The 20,942-nt window shown below is 35.9% G+C and overlaps 1 protein-coding gene across 5 annotated transcripts; it reads left to right on the plus strand.

The window, feature by feature from the left end:
• The first annotated feature begins 100 nt into the window (after nt 1-100).
• Nucleotides 101-18,199, plus strand: Wnk (Wnk kinase). 5 transcript variants are annotated; one of them, XM_018460857.1, is made up of 21 exons: nt 101-478; nt 2,028-2,358; nt 2,439-2,562; nt 2,965-3,107; nt 4,813-5,074; nt 5,208-5,481; nt 5,556-6,715; nt 6,845-7,017; nt 7,104-7,482; nt 7,660-9,530; nt 9,597-9,825; nt 9,931-10,128; nt 10,502-10,576; nt 12,099-14,422; nt 14,532-15,117; nt 15,207-15,563; nt 15,762-15,960; nt 16,076-16,164; nt 16,277-16,341; nt 16,515-16,678; nt 16,766-18,199. In XM_018460857.1, exons 2-21 carry the CDS (start codon nt 2,345-2,347, stop codon nt 17,434-17,436), a joined length of 9,357 nt encoding a protein of 3,118 aa, XP_018316359.1. In that variant the 5' UTR covers nt 101-478; nt 2,028-2,344; the 3' UTR covers nt 17,437-18,199. The 5 variants fall into 5 exon arrangements, with proteins under 5 accessions (XP_018316359.1, XP_018316356.1, XP_018316357.1 ...); XM_018460854.1 differs by having other exon boundaries at nt 2,028-2,562; XM_018460855.1 differs by having other exon boundaries at nt 2,028-2,562; nt 10,505-10,576.
• The last annotated feature ends 2,743 nt before the right edge of the window (nt 18,200-20,942 follow it).

The following is a 20,942-nucleotide window of genomic DNA, read 5'->3' on the forward strand; positions in this document are numbered from 1 at the left end:
TGCAACGGCACCACCTAGCATCGTGCGCACGAGACTCGACGACACGTTCTCGGGCTACTCCGCCGCACTTGGCCGCACTCCGCCGTCAGCCACTGAGCCGCAGCCACACAGCGGGACAGCCAGCGGCCAGCCGCCACACTCCGCCGCCACTCCACCGCAGCCGTCTGCCGTCTCTGTCAGACGCCCGAGCGGTCCGAGCTACGTCGATTAGTGCATAAGTACTGTCGCTTTGCGCATAGCACCGTGAGAGTGCGTAGCGTTCAGTGGTGGAAAAAAAAAATGGTAGTTATTTGGGTGTAGTCGGGGCGAATTTTCTGCGAGACAAATGTGAGTACCGGCTGGCTAAAGGATTTAACGAGTGCCGTTGTTCGTTGACGCAACCGCGAGGCTAGTATGACTGGATCCGTGTCGGAGGTAACGAAAATACGAGAGAGCGGACGGACACTGATTCTCCCTCGCATGAAAGCCCGAGACCGAAGTAGGTACTGGTTGGTTCGTGCATCTCTCTCTCTCTCTCTCTCTCATCTCCTCCATGCATGTACATCGCGCGGACACTTCGGCGAGATATTTTATCAGTCAAAAATAACGGAGCGCCGCATGACGTGCCGCGGGGCGCCGCGGCCTCGGCGCCACCTCGTCCGCCCGACGGCCCGACGGGACGTTGCGCTTGCGATACGCGCGAAACGTCTCCCGACGAGCGATATTTTTGGGTTGGGATAGATGTCACATTATCTTCTCTGTCTCTCGTCTCGCGTGTGCGGCAGTGTGCGGTGCCTGCCAGTTTAACGCCAGCTTAACGCCGCTGCGCGCGCGCGCTCGCACGCACTTATCCGTGTGCAACGGATGGGTATGCGTCGTTTGATTTGCGAACGCCTCCTCCGTGTGTGCGTATGTACCTACGTGCGTGCGTACGTGCGTGAGTGAGTGAGCGAGCGAGTGAGCGAGTGAGTGCTTGCGCGCGAGATCTCCCTCGACCGCTGTCCGCGTATAACGCGGCTTCCTTTACTCGTGTCAACGAGTCGTGCACGCGCGCGCAACACCGTTCCACTGTGTCGGTGAAAAACTTACGCATGTCCGTGCGCGCGCGTGTGTATGTGAGACACCCAATATATTGTCATATTTTTCAAGCGGAGCATCCCACGGTGCGCTTGACAACATTTTGCGACTTTAACAAGTACGAACGTGTCTCCTCTTTGTTTGCGATACACTCGCGCGTGATGATCAAAACACCAAATGTTCCTACGTCTCAACTGTTTCCTTCATTGACGCGTTGATTATAGTTTAATAGCAAATTGATTTGCGAGTAATATTCTCTTTAGAGTCTGTGCGTCTATCACACGCACGTATCTCCGTCACACTTGATTTTATTTTGCCAAACGACTCATTTTCATAATAAATTTTCATAAAAAACAGTTAATGACAAATATCTTAATACAAGGTAGAGGTATATAATTAAAAACATTTCCTAAACTGCAGCACTTGTATCGATTTTTGTCGATTGTTTTTTTTTTTTTTCATATCTTTTGTAAGTATGCGTCAAGAATTGTAAAACAAATTAGTATAGAGAAATTTCTGCAATTAGAACAATGGTACTTGTTGATGTTTGAAATTAAATATTGTATATAGTTATTTATTTACGTAGCTGTTTGTTAACGAGTTAATCAAATTAAATTTATTTATTTATCACATTAATTGATTTCTATGATTATAATGTAAATCACTTTATTGGAATACAACAAATGTATCAAAGCTAACTTTGTGACATTAATATATACTTTTCTTAAATTTCTTAATTTTTTCAAGGAATAGGCTATATTCCAAAAATTTTTATAAAAAGTTAAAATTATGTTTTATATATTTGTTGTATTATTTTTAGTCACTTTTTTTCTTTATTTCTCCACATTCTTTATAAAATATGACTTTTCTATTAAACAATTTTTTTACAAGTATTATATTGTCAGGGCAAAGAAAATATTTTATAATGGAATTCCCATGCAATAATTACTGAAATTGTTCTCTGATTTCAGATTCTTTCAGTTCCTTGGGCACTAGAAACTTTCTAGCTAGTTCAGCAGTTTGTATGGCAGAATATATAGCCTAAGTCCAAAATGTTACAGATACGGATATTTTAAATCTTATCACAAAGACTGCTCGTTAAGAGACATATAGTCACGGTTGGGAAAGTTTTAATTCGATTATCTTCAGGAGGGGCGATGAAAATATGAGTCTTATTAATTTTACATCGGAGCGAAACTGAATATAGAAGCGTAAGGGAAAAGGGAAAGTTATTTTGTGAAATAGAATCTTAAGTAAAGTTGGTTATGTGCAATGCCGAGATGCTACAATGACAGCAAGACAGTGAGTTCAGTGAACAGCAACTATAAGCACAATATAGACGATATTATATTAACGCAATCGCATGCTTTCTCGATTGGAAGTCAATTGAATGCAGACGAAGATCCCCCGGTAGTTGAAAAATCACACAGACGACTTCGGTGTGATCTAAGTCCTGTTCCAACAAGTACAAATTCCAATTTAAACATAAAACTTCTTGGTTTAAAGGTAAGCTTATATCAGAATATACATTTTTACACATGTACATTTTTATCGTGTATTTTTGTATTGTTCACAATTTTACACTTTGTTAAGTTTTACGTTTGAAACATTAAGGTGTCTTTTCGTGCTGATGCCTCGACGCTCATTTTTAGCGTCAAAATACAATAGATCATCAAAAATGACGAATATCAAGCGTCAATTTTGATCACACGACCTATTTTGACGCTAAAAATGAGCGTCGAGCGTCAGCATGAAAAAATATCTTTATGCTGTAATATATTTTATTCTTGAAATAGATTCCATGTCGTTAAAAATTAGATTTAAAAGGCTCAATGTGGTATTAAAAATATTATAATAGAAATGGACGTATTTTTAAATATTTTTTTTATATTTCTCGTATTGTTGTAGGGTGATAAAAGTACTCGTCAGGATCATCAGGTGAGCGCTGGATCTGGGGGGCACAAAGAAAAAAATAGGGAGACCAAAAAGAGAGCAGCTATAGGCAATACAGTGCGTGGATTCTTCTCATCTGGCCACAGCAGGCAGGACAGGTATAATGATGTCTGTATCAAAAATCATGCTTCTTACATTGTCATTTGTTACATCTTATTATTAATTTTTAAACTATTTTTTAATTGTAATCTATCAATCTCTTCTAACTAATTACGATAATTTTTTTTTTAAATCTTTCAACTATTCTGCTTCTACAAAATTCTATTATTAATTGCGCATTTATGTAACCTTGTTACTATAGTAGATTCTCGATAATTTAAGGAAGAGTGGATATAAATTTACATATACTTATGAATGCTGCATAATCTCGAAATTATTAATAAAATTTATACAAGTTGCGAGTTACCTCAGAAATAATTTTCAATAGTTATTTTATGCCTGCATATTAGATAATCTTCTAACAATAAGTAATATAAAAATTTATACTTATCAATTTTTCATCAATTTATGTCTTATTAGTCTTTGAGAAAATAAAAATATATTTTGAGATAATTTAAAAGCATTAACATGTAAATTTAATCTATGCTAGCAATATGTTGATTTATAATAGTATATTTCATACATCATATCATTTTCACACCATAAGATTTTCTATTTCTGGATGTTATTAAACTTTACTAAACATTTTTCGATTTTTTATGTTATTAATGAATAGTTATGAATTATTTACATATCTGAGTTTGTATTCGAGTTCTCGTTTGCTTAAGTTGTCAGTGTTATAACAACGACAGCAATGATGCCGTTTTACATTGCTTTTTTTGCCAGGTACAAAACCTGCGCAATGACAATGTAACGATATCGTTACTGTTATTAGAGTACTGTTATAAGAGTTATAAAATAGAGATCAAGTTAGAAATGTAATAAAAGTTTGGCACAAATTTTAAGAATTTTTGTATTTGATATGTAGATTAGCTTAATATAGTACATTTGCAATTACAAAATTTATTTTTTGGATATAAAAGAATAGAATGAATTGATGTGAACACAAAGTTAAATATTAATGTTAAAATTTAAAAAAATGCAAACTAAAAATAATACATTTAATTTGTTTAAACTAACATTTTAACTAACATGTTTAGTACTATTATTATTCATTTGAATTAATCTTCTCTTTCTCAATCATCGAGAGTATACTTAAATTATAATTACACAGTAAGCTTGTTATGCAATATGACGAAAAATGCTTTATATAAATAAGTTGTTTATATTAATGTGTGTGTATCACTAACTACACAAAAATATATATTATGCACATGTATATATAGCAGATTTAGAAATAACCAACGATTTCTCTACATTCTACAGCTTCTAAAATTTTCCTTTTATACTTTTAAAACGAAAAAATGATATTTCATACACAGATATTAGATGTCTTATCTATATTTTCTTTTGACGAGTTTTGTGTAATTCGAACAATAAATAAGATATGATCGGATAAATCACCCAAAATTCTGATAGGAAAGGCATGACATTCCTTATTGATGAGTCATTTAATATCTGACGCTGGAATACTTCTTTATACATACATATATACATATGCACGCATATTAAAACAAGTGTCTTAATAATTTAATAATACTACTGATTATTGACATAATATTTTGAACCTCGAATTAAATCTACATTTTTTCCTAAGATCTAAAATAAAGATATCGAATAAGTTAGATTGAGATACGTTTTATCTTATGTGAAATAAGGTTTTTTTTATTCTTAATATATAATAATCTGTGTGTGGAATTTCAGGTATGAGACAAACAGGCAACGTTCTTCAGGTGGAACTGGCGGTGGCTTGTCTAGTTTATGTCCTAAGCTGGTGGCCAGTGGAGGCACTGGCAGCCAAAGTGGCATTAGTTTGGCAGTGGGCCACTTAGCCTCTCAGGAAAGCGGAGGCCCTTGCGCAGTTGTAACGACCCAAAGGATCCACGCACACAATCACAGACGCCAAAGAAAGCTATCTATTGTCACGCAGGCAGGTCCTAGTGCCAACACTACTGGTGATAGGAAGGTTAGTTAAATTACATTGGCTAAATTAATACGGAAACAAACATTCATAGTATAACACGATTAAGAAATATTGCTGGCACTATCCTTCAAGTTGTCATACATTGTAATTTAATGTCATTTTATGTTTTACGTAGGTATTATCCAATATAAGTCGCTCCGCTAGTATTTCTAAAAAGCAAATTCGAACACAGCGACACGATCAAAGTACTGATTCTTTATCTATAACTAGCAACGGTCTTGCGATCAGCTCGCCATCTTCTAAAAAGAAAGTACTGTCTGCCTTGCGTATCTCTGATCGATCATCTACCCAAAGTGTGAATTCGTCATCCTTAGATCATGAAAATGATCGTAGTTTCAGTGATGCTGAAGAAGCAATCGCAGCAACGGAGAATGCGTTTGCAACACCAGGTAAATTTTTCAGGATTAAAATAAAATTATATAATATATAAAGTTACTGGAATTTTATTGTATTATATATATAGGGTCTAGTTCTACACCTTCTACACCAATTAGTAAAGTAAAGTCGGCAAAATTTAGCAAGGATGAGGGAGCAAATGTGGAACGTAATATTCTCACAGAATGTACCGATTCATTAAGGAACGCTGCAGATGTACAACATGTGATTTTAAATGAATTCGAACAAAAAAATGTTACGCCAATAAAATTATCTGCAGTACATGAATTATGCGCGGTTAATCAGAAAAGTATTACAGATGATAAGCAAAAATCGTCGAGCTCTACCCTCAGCACCAAATCTATTAGTAATAGCGATCAAAAAGTTTTGCAACATAAAAATACAAATTCTGCAGAGAAAATGATTGAACATCATAGTAGTAAAAACATTGAAACAGCTAACATAGAAAAAGATTTAAATGATACTACGATATCGACAGAAATGAATTCTATAGATGATAATAGTGAAGGTAAACAAGAAAAAAGTAGAAAATCTGTAGGGTACACGGGTAGTGGTGATGACAGTATAGATAAAGAGACTGCAGATCCTTTGAATACCATCAGAAGCGGTAAAAGGGAGAATTTAATGAGGGTCAAAAGTAACACAGGTTTAAGCGAGGAGGTAATTAAGAATTCGAGGTTTGTAACATCAAAGGTACTGGAGGAGACGGATGCAGATATTAAGACGGATGTGGAGAAAGAAGAGGAGGAGGAAAGAGTCACAATATACGATGACGATGGCACCAGTATCAGCGATATAGTAGCAGCACAAGCGCTTCATGAATCGTTAAGTAAATTAGGTAAAGTTCCGCTGTTAGATACTGAGATGGAAGAAGTACAGAATACAAGTTTGCGTGACGACACAAAAATGAGGGAGCATCCTGAAAAGGATATAGTTACGCAAGAGGAAACGGTAGAAGGTTTTATCGGTCCATTGCTTGACGAAAACTTCAAAGCTGATGAGAAATTGTCGCAAAAGACAATGGCGATGGAGGACGTGCAAAATTTATTAATGAAAGTTAAGGTGCAGACTGTTGAGGACGACGACGACGAGGAGAAAGCCGTTGGCATTTCGCCAGATGGAAGATTTCTGAAATTTGAAGAAGAAATTGGTCGTGGCAGTTTCAAGACTGTTTATCGCGGGTTAGATACTCAAACAGGTGTAGCTGTAGCTTGGTGCGAATTGCAGGTCAGTAAGATATCTTTTTAAAAAATACATTACACAAATATTTTTTAATATATTATTTTAACGTAAGTTAATTAAAGATTAAAGCTTATGTAGGTAATGGAAATAAAATAACGCATTTATTTTTTATAGGAGAAAAAATTGAATAAAACAGAGAGGTTGAGATTCAGGGAAGAAGCTGAAATGTTAAAGGGATTACAACATCCGAATATTGTACGGTTTTATGATTATTGGGAAGTTACACTTACCCGTAGAAAATATATTGTACTAGTCACTGAACTTATGACATCAGGAACACTGAAAACGTAAGTTCTTTATTGATTATAAAGTTATTATAACATATGTTTGAATGTTTGACTGTATATGTTTTTAACTTTTTGCATTGTAACAGGTATTTGAGGAGGTTTAAAAAGATCAATCCCAAAGTAGTAAAATCTTGGTGTCGGCAAATCTTGAAAGGCCTGAGCTTCCTTCACTCCAGGTCACCGCCTATTATTCATCGAGATTTGAAATGTGATAATATTTTTATCACGGGTACTACGGGAAGCGTGAAAATTGGTGATTTGGGTCTTGCAACGTTGAAGAATCGTAGTTTTGCAAAGAGCGTAATTGGTACACCAGAATTTATGGCGCCTGAAATGTATGAGGAGCATTATGATGAGTCGGTCGACGTTTATGCTTTCGGGATGTGTATGCTTGAGATGGCTACTAGCGAGTATCCATATTCCGAGTGTACAGGACCAGCACAAATATATAAACGCGTAGTATCGGTAAGCGTGTATTGCAACATTAAATTTTTATATCAATGTAGTGCAATTCTAGTTATTTATGGCAGTAATATTTATGTAGGAGAGAGATAATTATCTTTCTAAATCTTACAAACATAATTTAATGTACCATAGAGAAATGATATAACATTCTCTGAATAATAATTTGTTATTATGTAGGGTGTTAAGCCGCAGAGCTATGATAAAGTTGAAAATCCAGAGGTACGTGACATCATAGAAATGTGTATACGATTGAAGAAAGAAGAACGACCGCTCGTTAAGGACCTACTTAATCATGAATTCTTCGCTGATGATGTTGGACTGAAATTGGAGATGGTATCACGGGATTCGGCGGTTGCAGATACCGAGCTATCGCGCGTTGAGTTCAGATTGCGTGTGCTGGACCCTAAAAAACGCAGTAATAAACACAAGGAAAATGAGGCGATACAATTCGATTTTGACATCCAAGCTGATAATGCGGAAGAGGTAGCATTAGAAATGGCAAAATCTAGCCTCATATTGGAGGAAGACGCTAAAGCAGTGGCTAAGATGTTGAAATCACAGATTACCACTTTATTGAGAGAACGAGAAGAGCGTAAAGCTAAAGAGGAGAAGGAACGTTTGGATAGGGAAACTGCCGCTACAACCGCAGATGTCACAGCTAATGCCGCAAACGCTGAGAACTTGTTACAGCAGCAACTGCTTCTTCAACAAATGCAATTGCAGCAGCAGCAACAGCAACAACAAATTCAATCTAATATTAATATTCAGATGCAAAATCCAGTCCCAATGCAATTGCAACAAACTCAAATGCCCATTCAACAACAGCAATTACAATCGACCGCTCAACAGGCTCAACAGCATAATTTACAAGCACAGCAGGTTCAATTAGTCCAGCAACAACCAATAATTCAACAGCAAACGTCGGTTGTGCAACCCCAACAAGCACAGCAAATGCAATACCAACAGCAAATACAGCAGCAGTATCAGCAACAACAACAGCAACAGTATTCTCAGCACGTTCCGCAAAGCTTAAATGCGAATTCTCCACAATGTTCAACTCCGCAAAACGTTCAGACTCAGCCTCAGTTTCCACAAGTGCCACAGCAGATGCAGCAGCAACAGCAGCATGTTCAGATACAGCAGCAACAGCAATATATACAGTTGAATCAGATGGGTGTTCCACAACAAATTCCTCATCAGATGCAGCAACAGATGCAGCCACAAATGCAAATATTGCCCCAACAGCAGCACATGCTTCAACAACACGCGCAACAACAGCAGTATGCAACTCAACAGCAACTCCAGCATGTTCAGCAGTTGCATCAGCATACCGTTAATTCGCCGCCTGTTCAGAATCAGCAATATTATCAACAGAGCGCTACCGGCTCCTCGGGATATGTATCAGCGGGTTCATTGTATCAGCAGACCATGCCACAACAAATATTTCATACATATACTACTTCTAATCCCTCCGGTCACGTAGAAATCTTATCGTCCACCCAAACTGCGACGCAGATTTACTCTCACACGAGTTTACCCGCAGGCACGGTGTCTGCAGCCTCACAGTCGCAATACATCCCAACGGCAAGTCAAGTTCAGGCATCTGTACCGTCAGGCATAAGTGTCAATAATACATCGGCTGTGACTCATATGCAAAATGTCCCGACTTCGACGATTCCCAATATACAGAGCGCGCCTACTTTACTCAGTAATACCGGTCCACAGCCTCAATCTCAACAAAATATTCTCGTGCAAATGCAGTATTCACAAAACACGAACATCATACCCAATTCTATTTCAATGACACCCAATATGACAAATGTCCCAGCGCAATCGTCTACTAATCTTCAGCAGCAACATCAACATTTCCTTTCGAATGCGGATCAATGTCCGACAACTGACAGGTCTTCCCTGGTAAAACAAGATACGATGGACTCGATACAATCTCTTCCACCGGATCAACCAATTAATTTACAACAAGATCAAATTGCTGCCACTGCTTCAGGTGCAACGGGCGTTGCACAACAGACTGCAGCGTCAAATGATGGGTAAGGCAGGACAAAATATAGATGAATAAAAAATTACGAATAAAAATTAAATATTTTATTTTCCAGAGTTACACCAGAAAATTCCGAAAGCGTCACTGCTTCCGAGAGAAGTCGAATAAAACGTTCTGGAACTAAGCGTAAGAAGCCAGGCATTAAATTAACAGTCTTATCTGTTAGTAGCGGCGAAGGACAATCAATGACTGTCGAGTGCCAGTTAGATACAAGTAAACAAAAGACTGTTACCTTTAAATTTGATCGAGATGATATGGTACCTACGGACATTGCCAACAATTTGGTAAGGATATATCTTTGCATCTACTTACTTTATATATATATATATATATATACATTACTTTCTGTCTCATTATTTACTCTCTCTTTTCTTCCTTAACATGTTTAGGTTGCTGAAAATCTATTGCCGCAATCTCAGTGCGAGACATTCATAGAATTAATTGAAGACATTGTTAAACAATTGCGCTTGGATCCTACACGTACCCTACCTTTGGTAGCACATGGTCCACCTGATCAATCTGCCGGTGGAAGTCCAGTTACAAGTCGACGTCCTAGGGATCGCGATCACAGTCTCGATACAGCTAAGGTATAACTTTAATAGCTATATATTAAAGAATAAGAATTAGACATTAATATCATCATTAAAAGTGCAGCATATGATGTAAACGATATTTACATCATATTTTGCAGAACTCTGTCATTAATTTCTTTATCACTAGGCGCTATTTTACGCGTGGAAAACTTTTATTATGTGCTCTTTAAATATGCAGATGTGTCCAAGACAATGCTTTGCATAAGTAATGTGATCATTTTCTCCTTAAATAGATCAATTTTGTATTTTCATTTAAAATCTATAATAGGATAGTAATATGAAAATAACATAGGGGACTTTGTGGAACATATTTTCAATATAAAATCAAGGGTGTGCATATAATTAGTGTATATGGTTTTGGACGCAGCAGGTGAGACATGGCTCGCTAACACGTCAAAGCAGCCACCGATCGTCGTACAAAGTCCACCGTAGACACCGTTCGGTGAGTTCATCGATCCCACCGTCCCTTCTCCTGTTTCTCTCGTATTCAGAGTTATATATTCGTGGACGCTTATATATCTCATTTTTATTATACTTCCAATCAATTATGTCCAGATTTGGACATTTGTTAGGCCATTATAATTTTATCTTGTTATAGGTTTACATTATGTATACAGAAACCTAAGAAAGTTTTGAGATTTAAACAAGTTTTTATTTTTTTGTGAGAGATTCCGATTTCTTTTATAAAGAAGTGAATACTGAACGATTTTGAAGAAGCTATGATTGAGAAATCGATTTCCATGGATATTTGTTGAAAACCTCAGAACTTTCTTGATATCATATTTACATTATGTTTTTACATCTTTCTTTTTCGCAGATCATCTCACATCGTTACAACGTATATATGTAATAAAGAAATTACATATTTTGTGTGCTGTATTCATTGTATTGATTTATATATTTCTGCATATTTTTTTTAAATTTTGCATATTTTTATTTTATGAAAATCTATTATTCTAAAAAAGTCTTTATTACAGAAATTATAAATATAGATTTTATGAATATTGCAATAAGAAATAATTCGTTATGTTTTCATAGGCTACAGTCCACTTGATGCTACAAATGTTTCGGAGCATTTTTTGATTGGTCAATTAGTGAAATTCTTTCTTTTGATTGATCAGTCAAATGCTTCCGAAGCGTTTGTAGCGCCAAGTGGACCGCACTCATAGATAAGCAAAATATATTTTGCATCATAAATGTTACGATAATAAAGATTTAATAAGATATATATTTGGTTGTATATATACATATATTTGCGTAAATAAGAGTAAGACTGCTCTTCATAATATATTTTTTAAATACATTTGTTAATTTTATTTAAATGGTTACGTAGATAGTTTTCTATAAAACAAATTTAATAAAGACACAAACTATAGAAATCAATGCTTTAAACGGTCTAGCTGGATCTTAAATGCTTGTATGATTCGGTGTGAATTTATATACTACGTATGTAGTCCTTTGAAACGCGCATTGATTTCTATAGTTTGTATTATCACATATACGATCCTATAATATATTATTTAATAGTAATGAATATATTCTATAATGGATATATTATAATGTAAAATTGTTGATATGTTTATTAAATTTGTGTGTGTGTCGCGCGTGTGCGCGTGTGTATATATGCATTTACACAGGATATTCCGAAATTTGCGAATTAAAATATCAGAGTAAAAGAAAGTTTTCAAAAAATTGATTGTAAGAAGTTATGTAAATTTTCTTTTAAATAACAGTTTTATCTGTAATTGGCTTTATTTAAACTTTTATATCTCAAAATTTTCAGAAATTTTCTTGTATTTTGATTTGTGAATTTTGGGACAGCCTGTGTATATATATATATATATATATAGTGTGTGTATGCGGGTCTCTTGTATTGGTTATATTATATATTTATCTCTCTCACCAATATATACACAAATACATAATACGATTTGGAATAACAATGATCATTTTATTTCTTTCAGAGAGACGAAACTTCAAATACTTCTACTCCAACAAAATTGTTGCCGATCGAACAGATTATTTCTCATATTGCCAATACCACTTTGGAGAAGCAACAGGTCGCTCAAACTCCTGATAGTCAAGCCGGTGCCGAAAATACATCAGCGGAAGCTTCCAGAAGATCGTCCACATCTACACAAAATACTGACACTCTAACGCCTACAAATATACCAAGTGACCCAACGGACAATCAAGAAACTATCGTTTCTGCAACGTCCGCGGAAACAGTTGTGGAAGCACAGCATAATATTCAAGATGATGCTAACAATTCGGCTTTTAAATCTTATCAAGCGTCTACAACGCATGCTCAGACTCAAATACAGGATACAATAGTGAACGCAAGTCATGCGAGTGAGGCATCAAAAGAATCTCAAGAGCAGCAAGATGTAGACATAAAGGAATCTGGAATAACTAAAGAGATAAATGCGCCCGACGTTGGTGCAGAGGTATCAACTTTGACAGTACCGACGCCACTGCGTAAAATTTCTCGCTTCTTAGTTAGTCCTGTGGTTGAACAAAAAAATATCGCGGCTGAAGAGGAATCTTCTGCCGTCGGTGAAAGCATAGATCGTACAAATATCGCATTGTCACAGTCAGCATCGCAATCTGTCGCGCCTGTTGCAAACGCGGAGCTTATATTGAAAAATGAGGAACACGTAGAAGCGAATGTTTTAGAAATCCAGAGTGCGACGATGCTCGAACCAACTAGCAATAATGAAACAATCGTTCAGAGTGTTCCGTATACTATGGAACAGACAGACAGTACGCAACAGATCTTGCAACCAGGACAACAGTCGATCGGACTGCAGCAGAATATTATTCAAATGCAAACTTTGCAGCAAGTGACGGGACACGTGCAACAAACCACGACTATCGGACAATCGAAGCAGCATACCATAATCGTTCAGGGATCTACGATAACGTCGCAACAAGCTTCCCAGCAGATACCTCAAACTGGTATGCAGCATTTCGTGCCGGTTAATTCGCAAGAGTTACAGCCTCAGCCGCTTCATTCGAACGGAATACCTCAAACGCAGGCGCAGTATCCAAGTCAAGCAATGATACAACCCAGCGTTGTGATGCAGCCACCACAGCAACAAATTCCTATGCAGCAGGGCATAATGCAGATGCATATACAAGCGGAACAAATGCAGGCCCAACGTCCGGCGGTGCAGCAATTTATTCCGCAACAAGTGCAGCCTCCGACGCAGCAGTATGTGATGCTGTCGGGCCCTTTGCAATCGGTGCAACCAACAACTATGGATGATCGAAATCGCAGAGTGCCGAATTTATCCGCTACGTCCAATGTATCCTTGGACTCACAAATTTTGGAATCATCCAGCATAGCCGAAGAAAAGAGACAGGCCATGAACGCAACTAATATACCTGTAACGCACATGCAACATGTACAAGTCGTTCCGCAAGATATTGTTGGTACAGTACCTTTGCCGCAAAGCGCCATAGAAGTTGCTCAACCTCCTCATCAAAATGTGCAACATGTTCCGGGAACTTTACCTCCATCTATGCAGATACCTGCCTCTGTACATCCGGTCATTGCCGCAGATATTTCCGCACCTAAAGTCGCCATTAAGACGAAAGAGATGTCTTCGACGCTTCCAGATCTCGCGCAAAATTTAGCAAACATACTTTCCAATCCAAAATCCAAATCTGCCACTCCTCATCCTCTAACCAGCCACGAACCAGCCGCAGTTCCTAACGTTGTTACTGCCACGTCAGTCGACCACAAACCTGTGCAATCCGAGCAGTATTTTCAACCTATACAACCGGAAGCGAGTCAGCTGCAAATTCAACCGCCTATTCAACACAATTATCAAGGGCAGATCATGCATCAGGGATATCAGGGACAACAGAACTTTCAGCAAGCATTTCAAAATCAACAGATGTTTCACCAGAATCAAGTACAGTCGATACCACAGTCAATTCCGTTAACAATCCCTCAACAAATTGACGCTCAGTCACAAATGATGCAATCCATTCTTCAAACTGTATCAAATCAATCAATTACTCAAGGAAAGTGGATTGTGACTAATCAAACTCCTCTACAGCAGCCATTACGACATATACAACCAAATCAGCTGCAGTCGCTCCCAAATCAATTGCAGTTGCAACAAATTTCTGTGCAGCCACAAATGCATCAGCAGATTATGCAAGACCACAGCGAATCTTCCGTCGTATTAGATCAATCACATTTACATTTGAAACTTCCAGAACAACATCCAGCAAAACCTTTGGAAATTGAGAATCCGGAATCTTCGAATTTAAATTGGTATATATATTTATTCATTTTATTTGATAGCAACAATATAGAAGAAAAATAACACAATACATATGTTAAACGTTCTATAGTTTGCATTAAGTTTACTTCATCATTTCAGTATACGTCGTACTAGTTCCGATTGTCAGTTACTTACATCCGAAAATGAGAATTCCAGTCACGATGTGACGCCTGAGCACACTCTTGTTGAATCTATCGATTCTACATCGATTCTGCAACAACAGTTGTCGCAACCACAGCAGCAACAACAGCAACAGCAGCAGCAGCAGCAGCAGCAGCATCGCAAACTCAGTCAACAGAATTCATTGGACAAAATGGCAGAGATAAGTTGCGGGAATGTCGGAAGTGGTGCAGGACCGCAAACTATAGCTGATTTGCATCAGAAACTTGTACAAGTGACTAGTCAGCCATCGGAATCCTTAAACGTCGGTACACCACCTATAAGTTATCCTGCCACTCCTCATAATAATCAGGTGATTGGAGGATATGACGCGTATATGCATTCTTTGCAGCAGAAATTGTTTAATATTGGTATGCCGGTTTCATCCGCAAATGCCGCATGCCCATTATCTCCTCAAACAACCATACATTCCTCCACTGTTCTCACCGATACGCAAGCTGAAGCAACTATCGAGGGTTCCACCATAATGCAAGACAATTCTAGCGTATTTGCACTTTCGCAAAATGTAAGTTTTCTATGGTATATATAATACTTTATGTGCGCAATTGACGATTTTGTTTCTCCTATAAATATCCGCATAAAATTTTTTTTTAGAATATGGAATGTTCCCTTGATAGTCCGACCCCTGGAGCTCCCGCAGGAACCGAAAATATGAGCCCGAGCAAAGAAAATGTAAAGATACGAACTCAAAGACCAGGATCCCGTTTGCAGGAACTAGAGCAAGAATTAGCAAAAATTCATCATAGAGGTTCGGTTTTCGCAGCAGCTCCAGTTCAACCTTTAACTCCACCTATATCAAACGTACAAACACAACAATCTGTACAAAATTTGTTAACAACCGCTCAGCCAGTATCAATAGTACCTGTCGCTACTGTTACTTCTAATATTGCGACATCGCGATCTGGTACCAATACTCCAATTCAGACAGAACTCCAAGACACTACTAATGAGGTAATTTTCTGCAACATTTTCGACAATATATTTATATTGCATTATTTATCTTTTTATTTTTATACGTATTGAATTTATTAGGTGTTACACTTTTTTTTCTAAAACAATTACAAAATTATAATAGAAATCGTTTTATAATATATCTGCTTTTTAAAATAATGTTGGAATATTTATCTTGGAATAATAATGTTGATGCAGAAGGCAAATTCTACTCAACCTACTAGAAAAATATCAAGATTTATGGTTTCCAAAGTTTCGGGTCCGCCTGTTCATAGCAATGCTGCTATTAATCAACAACAAGTTACTGACGCTGCAAGGTCTCAGTTACAACAAACGGAAGAAATAAAAATTTCAGAACGGCAAAATGTTTTTCTTCATCATACAGATGATCTACATGGTTAGAGATTTTACTTAAAAAGTGAAACTTAAATAAAAATTCATTAATGTAGTAAATATATATATTTAAGAACATCTTTATGTATCAAAACAATTTATATATTTTCTAATTATAGGAGTATCTGCACAAATATCTCATAGTCGAGAAAATTCTATTCCGCCAATTGTACAGGCAACTCACGGTACTAACATTTCAAATATTGAAGTAAGTTTCTTTTTATAACATCATTGTTAAATAAAAATATAAAAGTTGTAAATAAATTATTTTAATAAGAATAATAGAGTTAGGTAAAATAATAATTTATTGGACATTGCAGCTTGAAAAAGAAGAGAGATTTGTGGCTCTTACACCGAGTGAAGAATACCAGTTACTTATAAAGAGGTAATATTATTTAGAATATTTAGAAACTATAAATTTATTTTTTATCTAACGAAACATAACAAAAACATATCTCAAATGTATTAAAATAATTAAAAAGATAAAAATAAACTTCAAAGATTAATTTATGATTTGCCTAATTTTTAAGGATGTAAAACAATTTTTATTATGTATAGGCAAACTTTGGAACTAGAAACGTTGCAAAAAAGACATAGAGAGGAGTTGGAACGTTTTCAACAACAGCAGCTACAATTGCTTATTCAACAACAGCAACAAGCAAGCGCGCTTCACCATCAGCATCATCCGTTGCTTTATCACACGGTTGCAACAAATATCTCCGGTCAGTAGTATAAATTAATTTCATTTTATTATACATATATATGTGTTCTTGTGCATACTGATTGATTGTTATTTTGTTATTTGACAGGACCTAGAATTTCAGGAACGGAAGATTATCTAATGTTTGGCACAACGCCGCAGACTCCACTGCAGAAAGGGCCGAGTAACTATCCGGATACGGATGAGACTTTACGGCTAGCCATGCAGAAATTAAAGCAGACTCCACTGCAACTTCAACCGCAGCAGGCATCGGCTGGAATACCGCATGCTTATGTTATCCCAATTCCAGTAGTGCCTTCTGAAAATATGCAAAGTGTAGTTTCTCAGCAGGGTAATAACTGTTCAAATGATGTATCCGAGAGCATTGATACGACGCACAGCACGGTGGTTGGAAATACGACGCAGTACCAATTCACTCCTATATTATCAGAGGGAACGAATATCTCATCAACAAACGTCGGACCATTACCTGCATCCGCGCCTTTATCGATATCCGGCGCGACAAGCGCCTACATCCAGTATGAGGGCCAGCCGCTACCGAATTTTCAGACTTTCAGCTGCACACCCCATGGCGGTTTCTTTTTGCCAGCTGGCTATCGGCTAATATATACGCCACCCACGACTCAATGTCAGCCAGCGACACCCGCCACATCTCACGTGGCAAATTCTTCACGTGACGATACGCCCCCAACGGCGGAGCTGCACCACTCGATCACCGCCGAAAATTCAACGGTTCCTCCTTCGCATTCGGATCAATAACGTAACATTCGGCTCACACGCTTCTATATTTTTCGGTCGATCTGCGTTCGTTCTTAGTTTAACGCTCGGTACTTTATAGTGCTGTTTCGCATCGTTATCGTCACGAGTGTAATTCGAATATATAATTTACTGTGAAATGCGCGCCCTATTGCTAGACAATATCATAAAGGTGCGAAGATGGATCGAAAAAAAGAAAGAAAAGGACGTGAGTGAAACTATATATAATGTTTTTCGATGTACGACGCACTTGCGTATATTAAACAAGATATCAAATATTCTCGCTATCTGAGCGTGTGCATGATATTGCTATGATATGTGCCTCGCAGCGGAAGTAAAAGCGGAAAAAGTGGGAAGATACTGCGAAGAAGCGATATATATAATATATATAATATATATATGTGTATATCTATGTATGTATATACATATATACACATACATATAAATTTTCCGAATGCAACGCAGGAACTGGAGATAGAGGCCTTTACATGTACTGTGCTTCAATGCATTAAAAAGAAAAAAAAGAAAAAAAAAGAAAAATCTTCCTCCGCTGAAACCTCCAAGGGATTCTACTATTGCCCGACTCCTTTAATAGCACAGCTCACATTAGTACAGGCCTCCACTAGTCTTACGATCGAAATGGCATATGGCCATTCTGCTCGGTATATGTGTATAACTGTTACTGTATGCTGGATGTGTCAGAAAAAACGAGATCGAATGAGAAAGAGTGATAGGTAGAGACAAGGGGCAAGGGGCAAAAAAAGAATGAGAATCAGAGAGAATGGAAAGGAAGAAAGAAAGGAAGTGTATGTAGCTTATGCGAGTATGTATGCGTATAATTGTGCGGGTATATGTATGTGTGTGTTGGAGGATAAAAAAAATAGGCAGAGAGAAATATGATTAATATAGTCACTGTTATGCTTTAATGTATTTCTAGCGATTTTGCCTATTTCAATTAAAGAAAAAAAGTCATGTGTTACTAGTTAGCAAACCCATATATCTTTCGTTTACTATATTGATGATTATCTTCTTTTAAAGCTGGTAGTAGCCGTTTTATCTACCGTTGTTTATTTTGATATATATATGATGTAATTGAGATAAATTATCCGATGCCATCTGTAGATCATTGACAAATGCGCCTGTTGACAGTTCGACTATTAACAATTTAATCGATCTAAGTGATGTATCACTGTCAACACGCTGGAGCAACGTATTAAAAATTCCATTTTAGTTCTTGGTAATTTGTGACACGTCATTTCAGATAGCGAAACATTCAATTATAGTTTTAATTCGATTATAATGACTCCTGAATATATTATACATTTTACCAATAGATCGTTATTGTTAGTTTTTTAAATCGTTTATGGATGATTTTTCGTTTACATTAATATTGTTTAATAATACCGAAAATTGTTCGTAATTATATCGCATGATTGGCTATCTGTATTGTTACTACAATTGTGTATTGAAGGAGAAGTGTTTAAAATTATTTGTTCCGAGACACGCGACTCTCGCGTCTACCCTGAACTTGGTGATTTTTGTGCTGAGATTAAACCTCCTCTTAAGTATAAGGCTTCTTTTTGGTGCTTTTTATATCACGATATTACATTAAAATCTGTTGAAATGTTCCCATAAGAATTGCAATAGTTTATTATATATATATATATATATATATATTACATGAAATTTAAATTAGATTATTTTGTATGATTATTATCTAAATGACAGATACTTATGTAAGTGTATCTAATCGTCATCATTAAGCACAATGTATGAGTTTAGTAGATATTAGATTTAACAGAGTTTTTTTAAATTACAATGAAATTTTTTCAGTAATTCATTCATGAACGGCTACGTACCTTTTCTCTTTTTTTTTTTTTTTTTTTTTTTGATGTTGCATTACATCTAGGAAATCTCAGTCGTGTAATTTGATATGAGAAATGGCTGTTTATTATATCAAATCTTGGTGACATCTAAGAAATACAGATAGCAAGTAGTTGATAAACGAAGCTTTATTTGTGAAGAATGATTCTTAATAAATTTCACGCGAGTATTCTTTAGTCATGGAAATATTAAATCGTCAGGCTAGAATCTCTTGTTTTTATTCGTATTTTTCTCGTCTGAATTTCTTTTGAAATAAGACATCTTATACACTGTTTTCCTTTGACAGCCAACGTGATTCGTTCCTAAGCTTGAATTTTTGAAGATCGAATTTTCGAAGATGTTCATCGAATCTTCTTCCGGTAGTCAATGTTGTTAGTTTCTGCATTTTAATAATTATTCTGCTTATTGGGAATAATACACATTTTCTATGTATAAAATTAATAGTTTACTTCCAGAATTGTACTGCAATAAAAAATTTGAGATTTCAAGCAGCAGGCATGATAGTTTAAGTAATTCCACAAACACAGAAAGGAACAATTATAAACATATTCTTAATTAATAATTTAATATATATTAAAATAATTTGAAAATATTCGGCTATATAGAATAATCCTTTTTATCACGGGTTTGTTTAAAGATTCTGTTACAAAATAAGGACATTAATAAATTTATTTTAATTACTAAAAACAGTTTTTAGTGCTATTATATGACAATTTTAATAATACAATATTGTAAAACAAGCTGAAACATTATTAATGACTTTTATCAAAAGACGTTAATGTAAAAATTACTTCAATGAAACATAACGAAGAGAAATAAATATACGTACAATACAGATTGGTTGTCTTTTTCTACTGCAATATCATCGAATTAATTATTAGAATAATAAAAATGCTATTTATTATTCACATTTTTTATTATACAATAGATATATATTAGATATTATGTACAATCTTACTACATTATTATAATATATTTCAAGAATATCGTCGAATCTTTTTAGAACTGTTTTTCTCTCTTGCACATACAAAAATTACTCCTTTTGGCCGTCATCTTCCTTGTAGAATTCCTTTATACTGTAATTATAACAAGTATTACTACCAATAAAATAATTGTAAGAATTATTTTAAAAGTATCATATTTTATAAAGATAAAAATAAATGAAAGAATTATGTTATTGATTATAATTATTAATTATAATAGATAAATCTTAATAATAAACATAGGTATGCTAATAATAAAGATAGAGATGTGCCAAACAAGTATTACAGACTGATATTCTAAGAACTATTAAATAAAAATAAACAATTCAAGTAGCAATTTTCTTGTTACACGAAGAGACATTTCAAATATCCTATTTGTGTCCTGAATGAAGAACCCAAGTGTTAAACATTATACTTACTGTTAGATATATTTAAAAAAGTTGTAAAGCATCACAAAGATTCAAAATGATTTCGCCTTCGTGCATATGCCCCCATACAGGCGAAGAATCCGATAATCGCTATGGTTAATCCTAAGATTAATGCTAGAGTGTCACCAAAATCAAAATTAGAAGCCATTGCGACATCAAAAATGCCGAATATGACGAGTATAAAATACAACCACATTTTTCTTGTAAATGATAA

This window comes from Mycetomoellerius zeteki, unplaced genomic scaffold, assembly GCF_001594055.1.
Source record: "Mycetomoellerius zeteki isolate Tzet28-1 unplaced genomic scaffold, Tzet1.0 scaffold98, whole genome shotgun sequence".
Classification (NCBI taxonomy): Eukaryota; Metazoa; Arthropoda; class Insecta; order Hymenoptera; family Formicidae; genus Mycetomoellerius; species Mycetomoellerius zeteki.